The sequence below is a fragment of the Aspergillus pseudodeflectus genome (genome assembly GCF_044049435.1).
Source record: "Aspergillus pseudodeflectus strain CBS 756.74 chromosome Unknown BJX68scaffold_57, whole genome shotgun sequence".
NCBI lineage: Eukaryota > Fungi > Ascomycota > Eurotiomycetes > Eurotiales > Aspergillaceae > Aspergillus > Aspergillus pseudodeflectus.
In genome coordinates, this window is record NW_027263833.1 from 161055 (window position 1) to 182351 (window position 21297).

At 52.3% G+C, this 21297-nt stretch overlaps 9 protein-coding genes across 9 annotated transcripts; 5 read left to right on the forward strand and 4 right to left on the reverse strand.

The window, feature by feature from the left end:
* Positions 1–1602: 1602 nt before the first annotated feature.
* Positions 1603–4986, forward strand: BJX68DRAFT_245579 (exoribonuclease II). The gene is made up of 3 exons (XM_071041516.1): positions 1603–1841; positions 1892–2226; positions 2281–4986. The coding sequence occupies exons 1-3, from the start codon at positions 1659–1661 to the stop codon at positions 4892–4894; spliced, it is 3132 nt and encodes a 1043-aa protein (XP_070894615.1). The 5' UTR covers positions 1603–1658; the 3' UTR covers positions 4895–4986.
* Positions 4987–6017: 1031 nt separating this feature from the next.
* Positions 6018–7391, forward strand: BJX68DRAFT_271151 (phosphotransferase family protein; the record flags this gene model as incomplete). The annotated part of the gene is made up of 1 exon (XM_071046885.1): positions 6018–7391. The coding sequence occupies one exon, from the start codon at positions 6018–6020 to the stop codon at positions 7389–7391; it is 1374 nt and encodes a 457-aa protein (XP_070894616.1).
* A 652-nt stretch (positions 7392–8043) lies between these two features.
* BJX68DRAFT_271152 (ribonuclease H-like domain-containing protein) lies at positions 8044–8895 on the reverse strand (the record flags this gene model as incomplete). The annotated part of the gene is made up of 1 exon (XM_071046886.1): positions 8044–8895. One exon carries the CDS (start codon positions 8893–8895, stop codon positions 8044–8046), a length of 852 nt encoding a protein of 283 aa, XP_070894617.1.
* Positions 8896–9456: 561 nt separating this feature from the next.
* On the forward strand, positions 9457–11211 carry BJX68DRAFT_258115 (alpha/beta hydrolase; the record flags this gene model as incomplete). The annotated part of the gene is made up of 2 exons (XM_071043469.1): positions 9457–9467; positions 10002–11211. The coding sequence occupies 2 exons, from the start codon at positions 9457–9459 to the stop codon at positions 11209–11211; spliced, it is 1221 nt and encodes a 406-aa protein (XP_070894618.1).
* A 1104-nt stretch (positions 11212–12315) lies between these two features.
* Positions 12316–14332, reverse strand: BJX68DRAFT_271154 (uncharacterized protein; the record flags this gene model as incomplete). The annotated part of the gene is made up of 4 exons (XM_071046887.1): positions 12316–12611; positions 13327–13633; positions 13745–13964; positions 14112–14332. The coding sequence occupies 4 exons, from the start codon at positions 14330–14332 to the stop codon at positions 12316–12318; spliced, it is 1044 nt and encodes a 347-aa protein (XP_070894619.1).
* Positions 14333–14769: 437 nt separating this feature from the next.
* On the forward strand, positions 14770–16355 carry BJX68DRAFT_278652 (TMEM53 family protein). Its single transcript, XM_071048580.1, has one exon. The coding sequence runs from the start codon at positions 14824–14826 to the stop codon at positions 15697–15699; it is 876 nt and encodes a 291-aa protein (XP_070894620.1). The 5' UTR covers positions 14770–14823; the 3' UTR covers positions 15700–16355.
* On the forward strand, positions 15662–16355 carry BJX68DRAFT_245585 (uncharacterized protein). The gene has a single exon (XM_071041517.1). The coding sequence runs from the start codon at positions 15857–15859 to the stop codon at positions 16178–16180; it is 324 nt and encodes a 107-aa protein (XP_070894621.1). The 5' UTR covers positions 15662–15856; the 3' UTR covers positions 16181–16355.
* Positions 16356–17169: 814 nt separating this feature from the next.
* On the reverse strand, positions 17170–17500 carry BJX68DRAFT_271157 (uncharacterized protein; the record flags this gene model as incomplete). The annotated part of the gene is made up of 3 exons (XM_071046888.1): positions 17170–17315; positions 17378–17391; positions 17463–17500. The coding sequence occupies 3 exons, from the start codon at positions 17498–17500 to the stop codon at positions 17170–17172; spliced, it is 198 nt and encodes a 65-aa protein (XP_070894622.1).
* Positions 17501–19679: 2179 nt separating this feature from the next.
* On the reverse strand, positions 19680–20769 carry BJX68DRAFT_245586 (putative short chain dehydrogenase). Its single transcript, XM_071041518.1, has one exon. It carries the CDS (start codon positions 20529–20531, stop codon positions 19764–19766), a length of 768 nt encoding a protein of 255 aa, XP_070894623.1. The 5' UTR covers positions 20532–20769; the 3' UTR covers positions 19680–19763.
* Positions 20770–21297: the final 528 nt, after the last annotated feature.

A 21297-nucleotide genomic window follows, 5' to 3' on the forward strand; every position in this document is an offset into this window, starting at 1 on the left:
TTATTCGGCTGGATTTGTTAAGCAGAATTCGCTTCGGTTGTTCTGCGTAAATACGGAAGCGTGGAGATTGTCGAGCACGGCGGCCTGTCATCCACTGAGCAGACTCGATCAGGCGAGTCATTGATAGAACTGATCGGCGTTCGCTTACAACGTTTAGTGGGCCTCCGAATCTATCTTGAGAGCATGTAGGGGGAGACTTCGTGGCTTGTGCCTGGAAAGCCAGTCACAAACGGACCCATTCACACTGGAAGGACCCCTCGCCTCCTGATGTAGAGCCTCGGAATCACAGGGGCGACACAGATGAGTAGAGGCTGTTCCGGGGTAAAATTCCATGAACTATGGGCCAGTCAAAGAAGGGTGGTCTGGGGGCGTGGTGGCTGAAATGCCATTCGTCCGCGCATCTTGAAGAAAGCTAATCTGCTTTGTGATCGGCAGGCACTACTTGTCTCTAGAATGCCGTTATCCCTGCCAGTGAGTCCGATGCAATCCCCGTTGGTTTGTCAGTATCCTGGCGAGGAAAACATGAGCAGGCACAATCCCCTCTGTGTAAATGAGGTGCTTCGAGGAGAGGGATCCGCAATGACAGTACGACATATGTCCAATTGACGAGATGTCATGAGCGGGATATGAGTACGAAACCTCGAGAATCACGGCTCATAGCGTTCTCTAAGCGAGGGCAAGATGTCGATTCCATTGGCAGCTGCATAGATCGTCCATGATCGTTCATGAGCCGGTGGACTGAGATGCGGGGAGTGGGGACTTCAAGCACAAAAGGCACTTGACTTGGAAAGGAAGTCTTGCGGATTCCGAATTCGAGGACTCGGACGGTCGGACCCCATTCTGACGTGCTGGCTACTGACTCGACTGTTTGCTTTCGGAAGGGATTGCCTCGCACCAAGCTTGTGGCTTGGTATATTCTTGATCTCAAAACCTTTTATCCAGTTGCTGTTACCGTGATTGGTGGTCACCGCTTCCTGTATCTCCTTTGACGCCGATTGACGGAGTGTCATAACGGAACTGTGCATGTTCGGGCCAATCCGTCACATGTGGGTACTCGCGGCTCAGCCGAGGATGTACTCCAGAGTATGGAGGGAGGGATTGATGAACTTGACCTTGAGGATATGCTGTTGATAAGGAACAAAAAAAATTGACAGCTCAACGTGGAATCCTCAAGTCGCCAGGACGCGCTATCATATTTTCGGAGGGAGCGGATGGGAAGAGACTTGGGGATAGGGGCGAATCTTGGCCGACTTGGTCACTGCTAGCAGCTAGAGACAGCCCTGTGCACACTTCGCAACAAACCTCAGCCAGCTTACTGAGAGTTCGGCGATGGAGCCATGATCACCGGCTCCAGTAGAGTTCGACAAGTGGTGCGGCTATCTGGTGTCGAAGACGATCAATACAGAATTGGCACACTTGAGCTGTCAAGACCGCCGAGCCTGACGGAAGAGCATCGAGAAACCGGTGTTTGCTGAAGGGGGAAAGATAAGTGCACGTGGCGATAAGCTTGCTGGCTCACCGCCAAGGCGGCGAAGATATACTGCCAGCAAATCGCATTCATTTTTCGCGGACGTCGCATCGATTAGTTTTTCTCTATCGCCTCCCTATCGAAAGACAAGTCGAATTTGACATTGGACTCTTGAAATGGGCACTGCAGTATGCTCTTGAAATTATCAAGGGGTCAGGTACCGGGCAGGGCGACTGCCGTGCGCGGTTTGCTCCAGTCCAGTCGCGCCGCGTCTCCGACACCTGGAACTGCTTTCTCAAGACCAGCCCCATGGCTCAATAGAGCATTGCTAGGCTCCTCGGTCATCTTTCGGAGCTTAGTTACCAACTCAGGGGTTTGTTTTCCATATTTGTCTTGGGATGCAACTCGCTAATCGCTTGCCAGAGTGTCCCTACAGGAAACGACCTTCTACGGCCGCCGAACATCGAAGATATCCGACTCAAGAACGAGTTCGAGGCAAACAAAGACGTTAGGGAGTATCTGCGAAAATGGCAGGACATCAACCCAAATGTTCTGGACCCCGTCAACATTCCCGAGGGATACAAGCAGGGCGAGATGTGGGTAGGAAATATGCTCAACGACAGCGTGGAAGCCTTCGAGTCGGGGAGCGATATTGAGCGGATAAATGGCGAAGAAGTACCCGATATCATGGATTTTGGCAATGAAGAGGAGGGTCTGTACAATTACCTAGAGCCAGGCGACCTGGTAGCGATTACATGGTATGTACCGGCTGGGTATGACTGTGCAACAAGTGCTAATCTAGGGTGACGCAGTGGCGACGAAGTTCTGAGATTTGCTATATACGTCCGATCCATCTTCAAGCAGCAACAATTCTACACTGAAAGGGGGAAATGGCGAGTCGCGTACCCGAAAGACCTTGATTTCGTGGTCAAGGGATTTGCATCTCCCGAAGAAGTCTCCGCCCTACACCCATTTTTCCCCGATACTTTTGCTACGTTGAGTCCGGAAGTGCAGAGTGCGATTGAAGGTGGCGTGCCGCGGAATGTAGGAGCCGGTCTCTTGCTCAGGATAATCGATTTCAACTCGCAGGTGCAAGAACTTTATCGATCCAATACGCTTCGCTTTGACAAAATTTACGACCTAGTTGCCCATGAAGAAGAGCAGTTGCACCTTACTCTGGAACAGTTGGCTTGCAAAGCGTTGGATATTGAACCGGAGCAGCTGAACGACGTCATCCTCTATGCTGTCCACCGCGCAGTCCGCCGAAACCCGTTCTTGTTGGAAGGTGATAGCAGTTCTCTTTTTGCTAACCACTACGTTGTGCTTCCGACTCGAACAGCTAGGATACTTACTACAGTCGTCTCCTGGGTGCGTGAGCACCAAAACTATCTGGTTCGTGCTGAAACGGGGAGGGACGTCCCTGAATTGAAGAATCATCCGATAGCAATGTTCGTTCGGAGAGCACAGCGGTTAGTCCGTCTCAGCCGAAGGATACGCTCGCCTACGACAATGTCCAACGTTGGCCCAACAGCGCAACGCTTCGTGGCTGGACAAGATGGCAAGCCAATGGTGTATCGGGAGATGGCTACCGAACCATTCACCCAAGAGGACAAGACTATCCTCGAATTTCTCCGGCTATGGTGCACACCTCCGAGAAGAATGACCAAGGCTGAGTTACGGGCGGCTGGCTCGCACATTATGCGCGCAACCAAAATGTATAGTGAAATGGACCTCAACGCCGGGTCGGTCCCTTTGTTGTTACAAGAGCTTGGAGTATTCATGCCCTGGGAAAACCTGCATCTCTCCGACCGAGATCTAGCTTTACCTGGACACGGTAATAAGCAATCTGACGCAATGTGGGATGCTGTTGAAACGGAGAGTAAAAAGCTCAACAAAGATGGTATCGTCGACACAATGAAAGAGCATCGAACAGACTGGGGAGACCTCCCCGTCTATTGCATTGACGATCCAGATGCGAAGGAGATTGACGATGGTGTTTCGCTTGAGCCCGTTCCAGGATCCGACGACACCTTTTGGATACACGTGCATGTTGCCAACCCTACTGCGTTTCTTGATCCACAAAACACGATCATTCAGTATGCAGCATCTCGGCTGCAGACACTGTACACACCCGAAAGGACCTATCCAATGCTGCCCAAATCCCTGACAGAGAACCACTTCAGTCTTGCTCCAGACCGGCCTACAATAACTTTCAGCGCCAAAATGAAACTCAACGGCGAGGTTCTGGATACTGACGTCTCGAATGGTATCGTCCGAAACGTCATTTATCTCACGCACGACAAATTGCGCAGTATATTCCAACCATCACAGGGCGAAAACGAGACTCTGCCGCCCTTGACAGTTGGAGGGAAGTTTACACCCCATGACTCCCGCAAAGGCATCCGCGATACAATCACCCCCGAGGAAGAGGACACATTCCGCACCCTGCGCCAGCTCATGCTCGGATTCCGCGAGTTCCGCCGCCAGAACGGAGCAATGGACTGGCCGAGCCCAGCCGACACTTCTGTTGCAGTCAGCTTCGGGTCCGCTCCTGCTCCGCCATCCAAGCCGAACCTCTCCACAGGGCGCTATGTCCTCGGCGACCCGATCATCCAGCTCCGCCAGAAGAATGTCGACCCCCACGAGATTGCAGACCAGACAAAACGCTACCTTGTCTCCTTACTAATGAACCTCGGCTGCTGGGTCGCGGCAAGATGGTGCGCTGAGCGCAACATCCCAGCCGTTTACGACGGCACATACTACCACCCCGAATACCCACACCTGACCAACGAAAACGTCTCTGAATTCGGCGGCGAGGGCTGGCTCCATCTCGGCCCGCCCAAGGGCGTCTCATCCTCCCGCCCAATCCCCCATATCCCGCTCGGCCTCGACGCCTACGTAAAAACAACCAGTCCCCTCCGCCGCTACACGGACGTCCTAGCCCACCACCAGATCGAAGCAGCCCTCCGCTTCGAACACAAACACGGCCGCCGCTTCGACGGCAACAGCCCAACCGACATCGCCGAGCTTCCTTATACCCACGACGACGTGGACCACTACATCGCGCGCACGCGCTGGCTGCGCACCCGCCTGCGGGTCTGCGACCAGGGCTCGAAGCAGTTCTGGGCGTGCATGCTCCTCTTCCGCGCGTTCTACTTTGGAGAATGCGAGCTCCCCGAGAGGTTCGAGTGCGTCGTCCACAGCCCGTTTAACCAGGCGGGAGCTACAAATGATGATACGCACTTTGGGACCATCACGTCGCTCGGTGTCCGGTGCCATATCACTGCGCCGCCGGAGATTGGGGAGATTAGTACCATGAGCATTGTGGAGGCGAAGATTCTTGGTGTCGACTTGGCACAATCGGTTGTGATGATGCAGGCGACGAGGTTTGTCAGACCGTTTACGCGTGTTGGAGAGTGGGCGTAAGCTATGGAGGTTATAGCTTTTTGCCTCAGCGTACCACCCAGCTTTATGTATATTAGATCAAACCACTCAATAGAAACATGTACATTAGCCCGAAGATAGACATTCAAGATACGGAACCAGTAGTTCATGTGTATCATGCTGTACTAGCACCGGACACTAAGTATCCTGGACAACAAGCTAGAAGAGTAAATGTCGGGAGAACCATACTGGTTTGCTACTCTGTTCGGATGGTACAAATATTCGTGATATCCACCATACATCTACCCAGGTCAAAAGATCCTAAATCTTCTATCGCCCCATATACTCCATTATCTCACATTTTAACCTCCATTCATCCCTTCTCACACTCTCTTTCCACTTTCTATCCCTCCCTGAAAATAACCGTTAAGTTGACTTGTCAATTGAATTATTAATTTACATTATTATCATCTTGAAAAGCGGCACCAACGCCAACGCAACACGACCCAGATCCCCACAAACTCCCCTCGAGCCGAAACTTGCTATATAAATCCGGGCGCAAACAAGAAGAGCCACCCTGGGAGCCAAATGGGCTGAGCCTTCCCGTCCAAAATGGAAGAACGAGGCCGACGACCATTTCGGTGTATGGGTGGCGTGTGGGTCGAAGGATGAGTCCGCGAGGACGTGGGACTGTTGGAAGGCGTGGAAGGAGATGCGTAGACGCCCTTTGTAGATCGATGGTCGATGTTGGATGTGCTGCTCGATGCTGGCTGGACGAAGAGAGTTGGGCTCAAGAAGAGATTATTGTATGTGAGCGTCGTCAGCAGGAGATGGACTGCGAGGCTGGCTATATACTGAGCTGCGCGGCTCTGAGGCCAATGGGCGAGTACATGGTGGAATGGTGCCTGCCACCCCGGAGTTGGATTGGACTGAACTTGAGCTCGGCGATAGGAAGCTCAGTCTTCGAGCCTCCGGAGCATTTGGGCAGGCGATGGTACCATGAGTCGTGCCTTCCTTTGGAGGATGTAGGGCGATGTTGGCGGGAACTGTTGTCCTGGATTGACTGTGCTTGAACAATCACCACAAACATCGTTACTACTCAGATATACACATCATTTACCGCTTTATCCGCTCTTTTTAGCCGTTCGTTACCAACCGATCTAGCATGGCACGCCTCGAGGACTACGTGGTGAGGCGGAGGTCCCACGTCAAAGCAGGCGAATGGTGGAAAGAGTGGCCACGGGAGGAGTTTGAAAGCGCGTGCTTGACGGCCGTTCGACAACACCTGAACTGGGGTGAGCCGCTCGGTGTAGGGAAGGAACAGTGCGGAAGCTTCAACGCGTGCTTTCCGGTCATATGGAGGGACGGAAGAAAGGTCATTGTTCGCTTTCCGATGCTGGGGAAACAGATTCTGCGCCGAGAGAAGACGGACTCTGAGATTGCGACTTCGGAATGCTTACGCGGTCACGCTGGGATTCCCATACCCGAAGTCCTTGGGACGGGCATGGCTCCAATGGGCCCGTACGTCGTCATGCCCTGGGTGGATGGGCGTCCATTGTGTCGCGTCCTCTTCCCACTCCTTGATAGGACGCGTGACCCCAGAGCTCATGAGCGAGAGGTGCGGCAGGCGTACCGCGAAATGGCCGATATCACTCTGCGTCTATCCTGGTTGAGATTTTCCGGGATCGGGTCGCTCGTCCGGCAGCGGGGTACTTTCGCAGTGGCAGGTCGGCCGCTCACGTTTACCATGAACGAGCTGATACGAAACTGCGGTCTGCCTCTCGAAGCGTTTCCAAAGCGGACGTATATATCCTCCAGAGAATACTTTGTGCACCTGGCCAACCTGCACCTCACCCAGTTCCGGGTGCAGTTCAACGGGCTCATCTACACCGAGAGGGACTGTCGGTCTAAACTCGTTGCGCGGTTCCTATTCCTCAACCTCGTCAGAGATCGCCTCAGCTACGAAAGTCCCCAGGGGCCGTTCAGGCTATACTGTGACGACTTTCGCCCTTCGAATGTGCGAGCAGATAGGAAGACCGGGCGTGTCTCTGCAGCGATTGATTGGGAGTTTGCGTACGCCGCGCCAGTCGAATTTACATATGCCGCTCCATGGTGGCTTATGGGAGAGACTCCGGGTCTATGGAGCACTAACCTTGAATCGGTGATGAATGTCTACATGCCTAGACTGGCCGAATTCCTCGCAGTCATGAGAGAGCGCGAAGACGAGCTTATACGCGAACGCTTCATGAACGAAGAGCACCGGCTCTCTAGGCGGATGCGAGCGTCCATAGACAATGGAATCTTTTGGCTCTGTCTCGCCGCTCGCACTCCGTCGCTGTTTGATGCCATTTACTGGAAATACATCGACCAGCGATACTATGGCGAGTTCTCTAATCTCGACCAGCGTATCGAGTTGCTGAGTGCAGGACAGCAGGCCGAACTGAATACCCTGACCCAACGCAAGGTAGCAGAGTATAGGATGAGCCCCAGACCTCGCTTTCCAGATCCTCTTCCATTCAATGCACTGTGTGACTTGTGAGCTGTTAGTTGATAGATGTGAGCTTGAAGACCAGATAGCCTAGATAGCCTAGCTGCAAAGAATAGTCATATCAGCAGATGACCGAGAAATATCATTCTTATTGACTGCTAGTCTCGAGGAAATCAGCCTAACTAGATATATACAGGACGTAGCTTCTCCTGTTGCTATCCTTTCGTATCCCTTGTGTATTGTTTGCCACATATCATCATTCTGGTACCTACTTTCACCAGCATACATACCTCCTTTCTCTCTACGCCAGTCACCCGCTTGGTAGATTCGATCCCACGTTGGAAGACTGCCCGGCGTTGACGGATCCTTAGTATACGACTGCATCAAGAGAATCTTCCATCCTCACAAACGAGCTTAAGAAGTTGGTACCCAGGCAACACTACACATTCTCATGACCCATCGTCTTAGCTATCTATATGCCCAGGAGCTTTACAAATGATAATTTGATGGAAATGCCAGAATAGGAGCAAGCGTATATCATTTCCGAGACTGCATGGATGTATAGAAGATCCTCACATGAGAGCAGACAGGTGTTTCGAGAGACTATACATACAGACACCTCAATTAGCTTCGCACCACAAAACCAGCAAAGAATCGAGAACTCGAAAGAGAAGTCAAGATAAGAAACCTCGAAACAGAACAATCAAAGCCACGAATTCACATTATTCGAATCCAGATCCCACATTTCATCCTGCTCTTCTCCCCACGACGTCGAAGGGAAATTCCCCGCACACGACGCCTCGCCCTCTGCCCACTCCCCAACCCCCTCATCTCTAATACAAGCAAGCACAAGGTCCCTCGTCGCAAGCGTATCCTCCACACAATCATGTCCCTTCCCCCTCTGAATATCCCTCCCCAGAATATCCCTCGCGAGGCCCTTGAGCCCCCACGTCCGGTTCGGTAAGACCCCCGCAAACCCACCCGCAAGCTCCTTTGTGAGGATCTGCGTGTCGACGACACATCCATGCACGATCCCCAGGGCCTGCAGGTCATTCTGAAGTGCATGCCCGACGAGAATCGTCTCGCTGTCCATGAGTTTGAACAGCGCCTTCTGTGCACCCTTTATCTCGGAAACGAGCTTCCCGCGCCTATTATACTCCTTGAAAACAGCGGGAGACAGCCCGCTCGATTTGCCGCGCCAGTTGCGGACGGCCACGGGGGGCTGCACGCAGATGTCGAGCACGGTCTTGCCGCTCAGCACGTCGATGGCCACGACTTGGCCTAGGTAGCCGGTGTTTCGGGGGTCGATGCCGACCATCTCGCAGTCGATGGCGAGGGCAGTGTGTTTCTTGGTGCGCTGCGGGTTTGGTGGCGGTGCCGTTGGGGTGCCGATTCGGTACTGGTTTTGGGCGAGTGTGGCGGTCGAGTGGCACTTGGTGGAAAGGGTGTGGAGGATGGTGTCGTGGTTTTCTTTTTGGATGGACACGGGGGGTGCGGTGGAGGTGGAGGTGGGTTTTGTCGTGGTTGTGGTTGTGGTTGTGGTTGTCGACGGCATTTTGATGACTTGTCGTCGTGGTTGAAATGAAATAAAGATATAGAAGTGGATATTCTACTGGATATCCAGTACAACAGCCGCTAAGCGTGTTAAGAGATAAATGTTATAGCTCGGTATATTGAAAGATGAAAGCTGATAAATGGATAAAACAGTGTATGGATGATAAGATGTCTCAGTGAGAAGGAACCGAGAGGCAAAGAAATAAGCAGCCTTACGCCGCAGCATGAGTCAAGCGTTGCTTTAAGATAGACTTCAACAGGAAGTGTATCCCGGGTCATATGCTCTGCTGCTGAAAACTTAGCGTTCGGCCGTGACACGCAAAGTTACTTAGGGTTTCCGGAAAACTTTGACGTGGTTCGGCTGTTTCTAACCTCCTGTGGCTATGGGCTTAAGGATTGACCTGTTGGACTCACCGTGCCTTGGGGTTTCGTTTGGAATGGCCCCGGGCTTGTCGGCTCATGGGGCTTCGGGACGTTTTGCTGAGCCACTCTTTACCATGAGAGGTGTGGGCCCTCAGAGCCCGCCACCACACGCCAGGCAAAAGAAACGGACATTACAGACATGACGGGAATGTTCTTGTCGAGTCACTGGCGTCTACCTGAGAAGTCGTCATACTAGACCTACAGCCTTGACTGCTGGAGGTCCATCTCGACACGGTTGAGAGGGCATTGCGTTCTGACCGGGCCGGTCCCGAGGGGGTCTTGAATCTAACCTGTAAGTAGATCCATGAGACGAGAGACACAAAACGGCTTGGGATGCTGCATTGATCCGCGGCTATGATCTGGTCAAGGTTCTCAGCGTCTGAAACGGTGTCGGGCTGGGTGCGTCATGGAGATGTGGAACAGCGAGAGATTCTGACGGAGAGCGGAGGCGTTAAATATTACATTAAAAGGCTCTCTGATTTCATACATTCACCATGATGATTATAGAGTCACTGTCTAGGGTTATGGTTGTATAAATGCCTCGTTAGTTATGCAAGCATAGCTTAGTCACTCTTAGTGCACATGCAACATGGGCTGCCGCGTCGTCGTCACAACAGTTCCGATTTCTCCCACAACACCATCATCAATTCTTGAGTGGCCCGCCCATCAATTGATGCTTCAAAGATGGGCTCTTCGGCGCCTCTGGCGCAGTCCGCGCCAAGCACTAGCCATTGGTAAACGAGGACCCATTAGGTCGTTGCACAATGTTCGTGGTTCCCGCCATTCCATCCAGCACAGCCCGCGACATCATCTCTCGTGTCAAGGTCTCTTAGGGGCCCGAGCCTTATTCACCGAAGCCATTCCATCAATCTTGGTTCCACCCGCTATTTTTGTTGGACTGCTTCTGGCGCTCTGGACGTGGAAATGTATCTGGATCGTGGTTTTGCAGGACAAGCTGCTGTACCTCTCGTGGCTGCCGCCTCTTTCGCGCTCTGAAAGTATAGCGGACTATGCAGGCGAATTTCGCGGTGTGCAGTGGACTGAGAATAGTATTCGCAGTTTGGACGGGACCAAGTTGGCGCTGTGTGAAGGCCGTTTTCCGACCAGGACTGCTAGATCTTCGAATGCGAGGAAGAAGTCAGTCGTCATCTGCTACTTTCAAGGGAATGGGGGCTCAACTCCCTTGCGCTTGCCGCTGCTTTCCCAGGTTATGCGCACGATTCAAGACTCTGCACATTCACCTGATGTGGAGTATATCGTGGTTGCGTTGTCGTACCGCGGGTACTGGAAGTCCTTGGGGCGCGCGACGCAGCGTGGCATCGAACTTGACGCTCAAGCATTTCTAAAGTGGGTCTCCGAGACGTATAATACTCCAGACACCGACTTGGTGGTCGTCCTCTGGGGTCACAGTTTGGGCGCAGCTGTTGCTAGCACGGCTACCGTCACGCAGCTGTCCACCGCGACCGCATCGCATGAACCAGCAGGTCAAGAAAACCCCGTTCCTATATCAGGCCTGATCCTCGAGGCTCCTATCTCTAGCATCAAGGATATGCTGGTCAGTCTTTATCCGCAAAAATGGCTGCCGTACCGGTATCTCTGGCCGTTTTCCTGGAACAATTGGGACGTGGCGGCAGCTCTGGAAAAGATCGCCCATCATAGAGAGGAAGCTCTAGAGAACGCTAGACCGGTTCCTCCGATTTTTATCCTGTCCGCGGCAAACGACGAGGTCATTCCGCTGTGGGTGGCCGACCAGCTGGAAGAGAAGGCAAAGACTCTTGGACTCGATGTGGAACGGAAAGACGTCAAAGGCGCGATGCATATCGAGGGGCCGCTCAAGGTAGACGGTAGAAAGGCGCTGGTCAATTTTATCTTCAAGGTTTCTTCTTGTAAATAGACGGAGTGTTGATTCGGGAGTTCTGGTTATCGGCTTCTGTAGGCCGCTCAAGGATCTGTCGCCCCTTCCATTTCAACCTCCCAACGACGCACTCCAGATCGAAGACCAAGACCTGCTTGGCCATGTCGTTCCAAAAGACCTACATTTACATCTACACGATACGCTTGGTGTTATCGTCTACAACGTTATATATCCCAGAGCGAGGAGAGGTGTCACGAACCGGTCATCAGGTCTCGGGGCTGGAGCAGTCGATGGCAACCGCAAGGCTACCGCATGGCTATTGCAACCCCACTGACCTGGCGAGAATTCCTTAAGAACAATTCTTCTTTCTGGCCGTGCATTGCAATGACTCGATGTTCTCTACCGAGTGGTGTCCCGGTTGAGTCGCAGAGGCCTCTTGGCGGCTTCTTTGTCCAGGAGCGCGCACATACCCAGACTCTTCTGCTTTAGTTTATCAGTCCTATCGACTTTGGACTAGAGAGCTCCTTTAATGGAATAGTTGTTCTCGGTCGAGTTCAGGACTCCATCCGCGCTCTATGGACTGCCGATTTACCCACCACTCTATTTCGAGAAATGCCCGGAAAGGATCACTTTGTCTGCCCTTTGTGCGATCCCGAGCTCGGTTTCTCAACTCAATGCCGGATGGCGACGGCTCCTTGATGGGCTTTGGAATGGCTGGTCAGGCTATGAACTGGTTATCTAACCCGACTTCTATCCCTACTTGGAGTTTCTATACTCGACTATCTTTGCACGGCTATACCTGACTTTTATCACAACCCGTATTCTTTCTTTTGATCACTTTTCTATTCATACTTACAATGGGCCCCACGCCCGTCAGATGGTATCAGCGGCGGCTGGTGGTACAATATCCGGCCGGAAGAGCGGGGTACGATGTAACGAAAAATACAAGACAATATCCACTCAAAATATGACCTTGAGAAGGCCCGCTACCCAAGCGGAAACTCCAACCTCTCTGTCCCTATCAACTACGGACCGAACTTTACCGGACAGAGGGAGCGAAAGGTCGTCGCTTTTGACTGCGAAACGGCTGGCTTCAGTCCCAATAACACCAGTCACATCTGAGAACTATGTGTTGTCGACGTCCTAACTGGAGAAGTTCTCATCGACTGCGTGGTTGACCCGCAAGACCCAATCGAGAATTGACGAACAAAGTGGAGCATTATGACGGCCACGAGAATGCGCTATCATGAACGGAACGCCGAGCGGGATGGCCACTATCTCAAAGGCTTCGAGCCAGCCCAACAGGCCTTTTTCAGCTTTGTGGATCAAAACACAATCCTCGTCACGCATGCAGCCCAGAACGACCTCGAGGCCCCGCGTCTTGTCCACAACCGCATTGTCGATACCCAGATTCTCACGACAAACAAAGTCCGCGAACTCTACCCCGGGACAGTCAATCCCTACAATTTGAAGCAAATCACGTACGAGATCCATTGGGCGGTGAATCCCGGGGTTTGATGGGCACTAGTGCCTCTAAGGCATGCTTGTAACCAGAGATATCTGTCTCCGCATCCTGAGGGTTGACAACTACTTTGAGTATTGGGCCGAGTGGCAGGTAAGGCTGGTTACAGGGCAAGAGAAAAGAGTAGTAAGGTTGCCTTTTGGAGAAGAGGAAATAATAGAGAAGCCACACAAGCAGCGAGGGCAGTGGGGTCAACCGACCGCAAGAGAGCGAATTGACAAAAATATCGTGTCAAAGAAAAGAAGGAGGAGGAAAGAATGAGGAATAGGTGACGATTTGTTTCCACAATTATTGATAGACTATTGCTTGATGTTCCTATTTGTTGATGCATGTATATATGCCAATGCGAGTATTTATGTTGTTTTACTACGCCCAGTGTTGTAGAAGGCATCTCGACTTGTATTCAAAACACAGACGCTCATAAAAGCTGGCCCTAACTCTCCCATCTTCAATATTCCCAATATTAAACTCCAATATACCTAACTCAAACAGCCATAGTCAAAACAAACGCACCAGCCACCAAGCAAACAGCAAACGGCCGCAAACATTAAAACCACTCTACCCTCTCCAACCGTTCATCTCCCAATTCTCCACCACTCTCACCCCGAAATTTCCCTCACTGCTGCACTCACTCTCCCCATCCTCGTGCCTGCCCTTACCCTTGCCCCTACCCTCGCCCTTCCCCTCACTTTCATCCGCATAAGACCCCAGCACAAGCCCAAGCATAACCCCGGCCACGCGATCAACACGGATACTCGGGCCCAGACTAAACAGCATACTATGCAGGGTCCATTCCTTTGCAACGACCATTGCAGGGCGGACGATGGATATTTCCATCTTTCTTGTAGGTGTACTCCTCTCTTCCTGGAGAGGGTCCACGGTCTGAGAATTGGAGTTGACATTGGAGTTGTATGAGAGGAGCGCGGATTCCGTCTCGCCCTGCGCTCATCCAGCGGGTCAGTACAAGTACATACAGGGTCCTGTTAGGCCCCCTAGCAGGACCCAAAGGCAGAAGAAGCAGGGGAGTGGGATGCGGGAAAGAAAGCATACCCTGATTCTCCTCATGTCCCCCATGAACCACAGCGTCTTGGTCCGGTCGGGATCGCGGACGGCTGCGGCGCCGCTGCAGTATACGAAATGGAAGGGTTTGGGAACAGCCGTTCCTGGGGGCAGAGGAATTCTGGAGAACGCATCGAGCGCAGCGAGCGTGTATTCGTGGTTTACCTCTCGGTAGAGGGATAGGGAGGGGGATGTGGCGAGGCCGAGGGACCTATTGCACTCATGGTATCAGTATCCAGCTCGAAGAGGGTGACCGTGGGTCTAGCTCAGCGCCGCTCTGGTAGTGGGTAAGAAAGGTAAACCGGTAGCCAGGGCCTTGACGGCTGTGATTTAAGAAGAAACAAGGTAGGGAACAAACCAAATACACCCCTCCGCCCCAGCAAGTTCCTCGAGGAGGGATTCCGGATACGTAAGGAAATCATCTAGGATCTTGACGGTGACTTTTTCATTCTCTGTGATGGATTGCGGGAGCGGTTTGCGGGATAGGACGATGAGGGATGTTATGCGTGGATTGGCGAGGGCTTGGGCGAGGACCTCGGTGCCGACGAAGCCGGTTGTTCCTGCTAGGATTATTTTCATTTTGGGATTGAGCTTGGTCTCGATCCTTGAGGGTTCGTCTATTGTGAAGCTTTGTTTGTCAAAGGGTAAAAGGTACAATGAGGGTTGTGACGAGCTGGTAATGAGCTGGATCGCGAGATGTATTTATTAGGGCTGGTGATCGGAGTACGGGATAATGTCATTTACTCTGAGTCTGTAGTCGGAGTCTGTTGTTCTTCCACTCGGCCTTGGCCAGCCTCAGATCTCTCCGTCATGGTCTGTTCTCTGCATAACAACGATAATAACCGAGACCTAAACAACCTCTATTTCCGCAACTAATCGCTCCGCAGGCCGGGTGGCTTGCAGCCCGCCTCGTGTCGCAACCGGGCGATAGGGCTGTTTCGGGTTTAGCCTGACTGGGCATTCAACATCCCAACAACTGACGCTTGTTATTACTCCAATTCCTTCCTCCATCGCTTCTACACACCACATCACATCATCGCCTCTGTCACCTCTGTCTAGCCTCATCGGCCATGGACTACCCCATCGGGCCCTGCGCACCAATCGCCCAGAACATCTACCTCTACACACCACCCACGCCACCAACAGCGCTAATTATCCTCTGCACATGGCTCGGCGGTGCCTCGCCCCGGCGAATTGCCAAGTACACGGCTGGCTATGCGAAGTTGTTTCCTACCGCGGTGATTGTACTGATCACGACGACGATTGCGGAGATTACGGTGAAGAGTTTTGCCGCTGTAAAGGAAAGACTGGAGCCAGCAAGGGGAGTTATCAGTCAATTCTTTGAGTTGAACAGTGACGGTGGAGACACGAGTAGACCAGTCCTCCTTCACATCTTCTCGCACGGGGGCAGTAATATCGGCACGCAGCTTATGCGCTCGATCCGAGAGGACAGCGTCGCCAAGCACGACCGGTTCGTCTCCGCACTGAGACTGGTGATCTTCGACTGCTGTCCCGGCGACAGCGCGTTTATCCGACAGTACAATGCCGCAGCCGTATCTCTGCCTCCGGCAACAACTTATCCAATCCGGAATCTCCTCGGCAGGGCCGTTCTGTACCCAAGTATCGGGCTGCTCTCCATATTGCAGGCTGCCGGGGTGATGAGTGATGTTGAGGGTTTGAGAGCAGAGTTGAATGATCCGGGGTTATTTGGAAGTTCGGCACGGAGGTTCTATGTTTATTCTGTCGAGGACGAGCTGGTGAGGTGGGAGGATGTCGAGAGGCATATGGAGGATGGGAGAGGACGCGGGTTTCTGGTTCAGGGGGAGAAGTTTGGGAAAGGGGCGCATTGTGCGCTTGTTATGCTTGACGAAGAGAGGTACTGGGGGTCAATTCGAAGGGCTTGGGAGGGGGAAGAAGAGAGGTCGGCGAGGGAGAGTCGATTGTAGATGGCGAGATCTAGTAGACAGACCCGTTAGGACAGGAGCGACCACGCCCGTGGCGAACCTGAGGGTCTGTGAGTATCGCCGCACTTTTCTCGCCTGATTGTCCCCTGCTTCAGGACGGTTACTGCTCCTGGCTCATGGAAGGCTACTGGCGTCGAAGATGGAAACATCACGGGATCTCGATCCGGCGCTCACATTCGGGTTCTGGCTCTTCGCCTCCCAGTGCGCAAATAGCTCCTTCTCATCCATCATCTCATTCCCAAACGACCATCTGAATCTCATCAAACCATCGAAAACTGTCCTCACAATGTCTGAAACTGCTCCTTCAGAAGCCGCTACCGTCCTCAGAACAAAGCTCCTAAATATCCCATCAGAAACCAGAGCTTTGGAGGCCGCTAGAGTCCAGCTCCACGAGCAAATACTCTCCGCAGATGATCACAAGCCGAGCCAATCAAAGTCAACGCAAACATTACGCGCCGAGTGAAGGAATGGGTCGCGGGCACGAAGTGGAAAGGGTTGATAGAGCAAGATTTGGATAACGAACGACACCGCTACGGCTCTCTTGATGATGATGCCTACAATGCTTTGTTTGAGCGGAGACTAGAGACGATCTCGCGCCGGAGATTCGAGCGGCGACTTTTGAGAATGTAATGTGTGCGCGACGACGAAAAACATGTTTGGTGCCCGATTTGGCATCTCCCGTATTCGACTATGCGCTATAGAAGCGGTGTCAGTTTCTTTCAGCTAGTCCCACCACAGTTAAGGAGTATTGCAGCATACATGTTTGATGTAGAGGAACTGCCGCTCCAGGACTATGCCGGATGTAACTTGAGTCTCAGGCCTTTCGAGCGTCAAAGCTATCCACCAACGTGTACAATAGACCTTCCTATTCTCGGTGGAACCAAAGTTCTCGTGGAGAGTGGCCAACTCGTGATTCTCTCCATCGTATCCGATCCGCCTACAGAAGGACCATCGAGATAGAAGAGTGTACTTGTCGCTGGGAGTGAAGATGAAATGTGGACCGAATGGCCGCATTCAACATTGGTAATCTCAACGTACCCATTCGGAACATGGCTGCGTCGTCTCATGGTGTTCTTCATATCTGCCGAGGAAGAGCTCATGGTGGTTACAGGCTTAGTATCCAGAGTACTGGAACATATGGATGAGGTATTTGGGTATAGTAGAGCTTCTGACTCTAACAGGGACGATTCGGAGGATCCCAACCATCGGCGACCGCATTTCGTCCCAGATGATGATGACGACTAAAAGGCAGGAATATTTCTTCTAAAAGAAATGCTTGACAGTATGTGGATTGTGCTTTAGGAATGTTATGTAGGACAGGAATGACTCTGCCTAATCATTGGAGCTGAAATCCCATACACACACCACGTCCACCTCTCCCACCGCGTATACCTCCTATCCCCACCAGTATCCCAATGGCACCCGACTCAAGAGCGTCATCCATGTCCTAGCCTAGACACAGCACTTGTCGTCCTCCTCCCAGGGCCAGAAAGCACTATCGCATCCGGTATCCCAGAAAACACTGTTGGTGCCGGCGGGGCAGTCGCGGTCACCGTCGTGGCAGGCTCCGCCCTGGGACTGGCAGGAGACGGCGTAGCCTAAGTGATCATGTTAGGAATATTGAACTGAGGATGAGGTACAGAAAGGAATGCAGGCTAACCTTGGGCGGCGAAGCTGTATATAAAAGTTAGTATAGGTTGCCAAGAAAATGCAGAAGTGGAAGGGAAGGAAAGAAGAAGACATACCCGACGAGAGCAAGGGCGATGGGGATGAAGGACTTCATTCCGTTTGGTTGGTTGGTTTGCTTGGGATTTGTGGCTTGCAGATTCAGTTTGTTGTTGTGATGCTTTGCTTTGCGATGCTCGACTGTTGGCAGATGATGATGAGATCTCGAGAGAGAATGACGGGGCTTATATACCTTTCATGACCCCCATTTGCCTTCCCTCTAATTATAGCCACTCTCCTAAGACTTTGATGTCAACGCCCATCTGTGAAAAGACACGAACAAACAAACGCAACCCAACACGAAGTCCGCATCTCAGCTCGTGCACCTCCCTACCCCAAAGAGCCGCGATCCGCAAGCCGAGATGTTACACCTCGTATCACAAACAAACTCGAAGAGAGGGAAAGTTACACCCTCAAGGAGACTCTGTAGCATTTGATAAGCTCATACGTTGGCCTCCGCGCAGATCCCTCGTATATACTCCAGGTTTGCGGGGTGGCTGAGTGATCGCTGGCGTAGATCTCGAACTCTGGGAATGTAGATCTTCTCGGCGCGTTTCGGGGGGCGGAGGATACGAGGGTAATTGGATTTGGTTGATGGAGGCTAGGTATATTTAGGAGCGGCTGAAGAGGAGATCGTCGTTGGTTTGCGAGCAGAGAGTGGGTGAGGTTCACGCGTGATGAGTTGACTGGGCATGAGAAGAGGCAGTAGTCCAGAGTACAGCGCACATTTGCCGCACTCGAGTCGAGATCGGCTTCGTGTCGAAGTCTCAGCCCATGCTTGCAAGTCAGTCGATGCGGCTCTCTGGAATGTTCGCTTGTTGTCACCCTCGTCGCCATTCTTTCGTGACTAGCTGGCAGCCACATTGTTGAGTGCAAGTTACTGATGAAGAAGGTGACGTTTAAATGAGCTTCTAGTGAGACTAATAATGAAGCTGCCGTTAAGAACAATCCCAGAGCGGATTTGCTGCACACCACTGTTCCTGGCTGTGGACATACCACCCAGACGGCTGGCATGCAGAACTGGCCTGTCTGAGCAGTGTTCGGTCCTTGTAGGCAGGAATCTACACGCTCAGATCAAATCATGCATGATGGATAAAAAGACCAACACGTCAAGGAGGTTGGGCGTGCCTTCGCGACTGTTCCTGCCCGCCCGCCTGGACCACAGTTGATGGCCTCCCTTATAATCTCCTTCTGCCGCCCTTTTCCTCCTCCTATTCTTCTCTCTCTTCTCCCCAACAGCATCCAGTTTCGAATATTGCTTCTTCGAGTACAAGCTTTTCATACCTGGTCAGGTGTTTGTCGACGCATTGGTTCCCCTTAGCTTTTCCTCAGCAGAGCCCAAGAGCCTACCGGCGTTATTGAGAGCGTATAGGTACGCATACGTGGGCAACGACGTGACTTCGAGGTCTGAGAAGACGAGAGTTACAATCTTGCCCTTGATCGTGAGTTTTATATGCAGTTTCTGGTTTCTTCTTTGAGTCCACATACTGACGCGTCATGTACAAGTCCTAGCTGCGCTTGATGAGGGCCATTTCGTAGTCAGTTCCCGTGTCGATCTCGGTTTTCCCTTGGTGAACGTGTCTGCGGCATATGGCGGACGACAGGATCTGCGGTGATGGGAGAGCAAAGTGTACCTGACAATTGGACACGCGGCTTGGTCAATAATAGCTTCTGGGACTTATGGCGGGTCTTCTGGCAGGTTCTCTAGTGGAGGGTATCTGCGTGATTCCTGCACGGTATGTTTGGATCAGGGTCGTCGGCGTGACACGGATGAATCTCTGGTAAGTCTTTGGCGTTTGATGTTTTATTGTCTCTATGGTCTGTGTGCTCTGTCGTATGTATTCTCTGCGGCCTGTGTGTGCTCTACGGTCCCTGTGATTGTGCCGTGTGGACTGGTGATTGATCCTCGGGGAATTCCTTCGAAGAGCCATAGAATAGTCATCTTACAGAAAGGTGTTGTCGTAGACTCCTAGGCAACCACCCACCTGACCTGGAACCACCATTTCTTGAACAGGAATAAGAGGAACTCAGTTCGCGGTATCAATGAAACTTTGAGAAGGGCCCCGAGCAGTGGATGACGGAATGTTGAGATACCTATGACAGACCATTTAGATATGGAGCGAACAACTAGGTCTTAGAGTCTATACTAGCAGTTGAGGTGGAAATCGTAGGCACTCCGGTACAGTTTATGCGGCTCCATAAATAGATGGAGCAAAAAGCCAGTAAGCAACAGATCAAAGTAAACATGCATGAATGGTATTCAAATAGCTAACTCTTCAATTCCTCCTATGTGCCACCAAGATCTTTTGACAAATCCTGACCTAGTGTTCCTTCTGCATAGTCACCAATCCACCATCAACAAAAAGCTCAGTCCCAGTCGTAAACGTCGCCTCAAAAGCCAAGAAAACCGCCGCCTTTGCCACCTCCTCGGGGTTTCCGATGCGATTGAGTGGTGTAAGCTTTGCTCCCTCCGCCTCAAACCCTACAAGGTCCTCTGCCGAAACACCGGACACTCCCATCGTAGGCGTCTTAATGAAACCGGGCGTCACAGCATTAACCCTGATCTTCCGCGGCGCCAGCTCTGCAGCCAGCGTCTGCACAAAGGAAGACACACCGGCCTTGCCAATCGAATAGACACCCATACCCAGGAACCCGAATTTCGCCGAGACGGAGCTGGTAAAGACGATTGCGCCGCCGTCCCGGACAAGCGGGATGAATTGCTGCGCTGTGAAGAAGGCGCCAAAGACGTTAGTGTCGATGGTGCGTCGGAAGGACTCTTCGGTTACGGCGGCGACGGGCTCGAGGGCTGCGTAGCCGGCGTTGATGAAGAGGAAGTCGATCTGGGCGTCGTCGCCGAAGGCCGCCTTTGTGTCGGAGACGAGGCGGGTTATGTTCGCGAGCGAGGTGATGTCTGCTTGGACGATGTGGGCTTTGTGGCCGAGTTTGGCCTTTGCAGAGTCAATGGGGGGCTGGCTGCGGCCTGTCAAGAGGACGTCGGCGCCGGAGGCGAGGAGGAGCTCGGCGGTTGCGAGGCCCATCCCGTGGGTGCCGCCGATGATGACGGCTTTCTTGCCAGCGTAGGTAGACATTTTGTGATTTTGTGAGGTGTTTGATGGGGAGAGCGGTTGTGAGTTGTCGATAGTTGTCAAGTACTCGTGCTGAGGTTGCTTGGTGATGACCCTTTGCACGGTCTGTTCAGCCCTCTTTATACCTCTCCAGCGGCCTCTGCAAGGTACAGATTCGAAGCATTTCTACCGCACAATCATTTCTAATCGAATGGACAGCAGGTGAATTTCTAAGCAATGTCTCCGAAGTGCTGTACTTGGCATGTTTGGACCGATGAGTCGGAGCGCAAAAACGAAGCTCTTGGACGTGACGTCCATAAGTTTGTATGGAATCGAAGCTCGTATTCGGGACTTGGCAAAAAGGGTCTCGAACACTTGACCAATAAGACTCGCCAGTTGCAGATTGAAGACGGGACCCGCGGGCGACGATTGAACTCTGGCGAGTTTGGTTCAGATTCCTATTGGTTGGGAAAGGGGTAAGCATCGTGCAGCTCTCAGGATGAAGTCGCCGCAGCGGGAGAACTGTAGGTGCCTAAACTGTGGGTGGAACCTGATACCTAGCAAACGCTTGGCAAGCGTCATGTCCGTGTCAAGTTCTATCGAGGAACTTAAGTCTTCGAGGGTCACTCTTGGTTCGATGACATAAAATGGTCCAGTGCCGTGGATATAGATATCACGAAGAGCTGAAGGAGAAGCGGCAGAGTACCATTGGATATAGTCGGGAGTAAAGTCGGTGGAATGCAATTACACTGGCCGCGAGTTACAAAGATTGAGACAGGGAATAATTCGA

Bases quoted from the DNA above. Each gene is read 5' to 3' on its own strand.
- BJX68DRAFT_245579 (XM_071041516.1), top strand. From the start codon at position 1,659: ATGCTCTTGAAATTATCAAGGGGTCAGGTACCGGGCAGGGCGACTGCC. The intron at 1,842-1,891 runs GTTTGTTTTCCA...ATCGCTTGCCAG, and splicing joins GCTTAGTTACCAACTCAGGG to AGTGTCCCTACAGGAAACGA. The intron at 2,227-2,280 runs GTATGTACCGGC...AGGGTGACGCAG, and splicing joins GACCTGGTAGCGATTACATG to TGGCGACGAAGTTCTGAGAT.
- BJX68DRAFT_278652 (XM_071048580.1), top strand. From the start codon at position 14,824: ATGGACTACCCCATCGGGCCCTGCGCACCAATCGCCCAGAACATCTAC.
- BJX68DRAFT_245585 (XM_071041517.1), top strand. From the start codon at position 15,857: ATGGAAACATCACGGGATCTCGATCCGGCGCTCACATTCGGGTTCTGG.
- BJX68DRAFT_245586 (XM_071041518.1), bottom strand. From the start codon at position 20,531: ATGTCTACCTACGCTGGCAAGAAAGCCGTCATCATCGGCGGCACCCAC.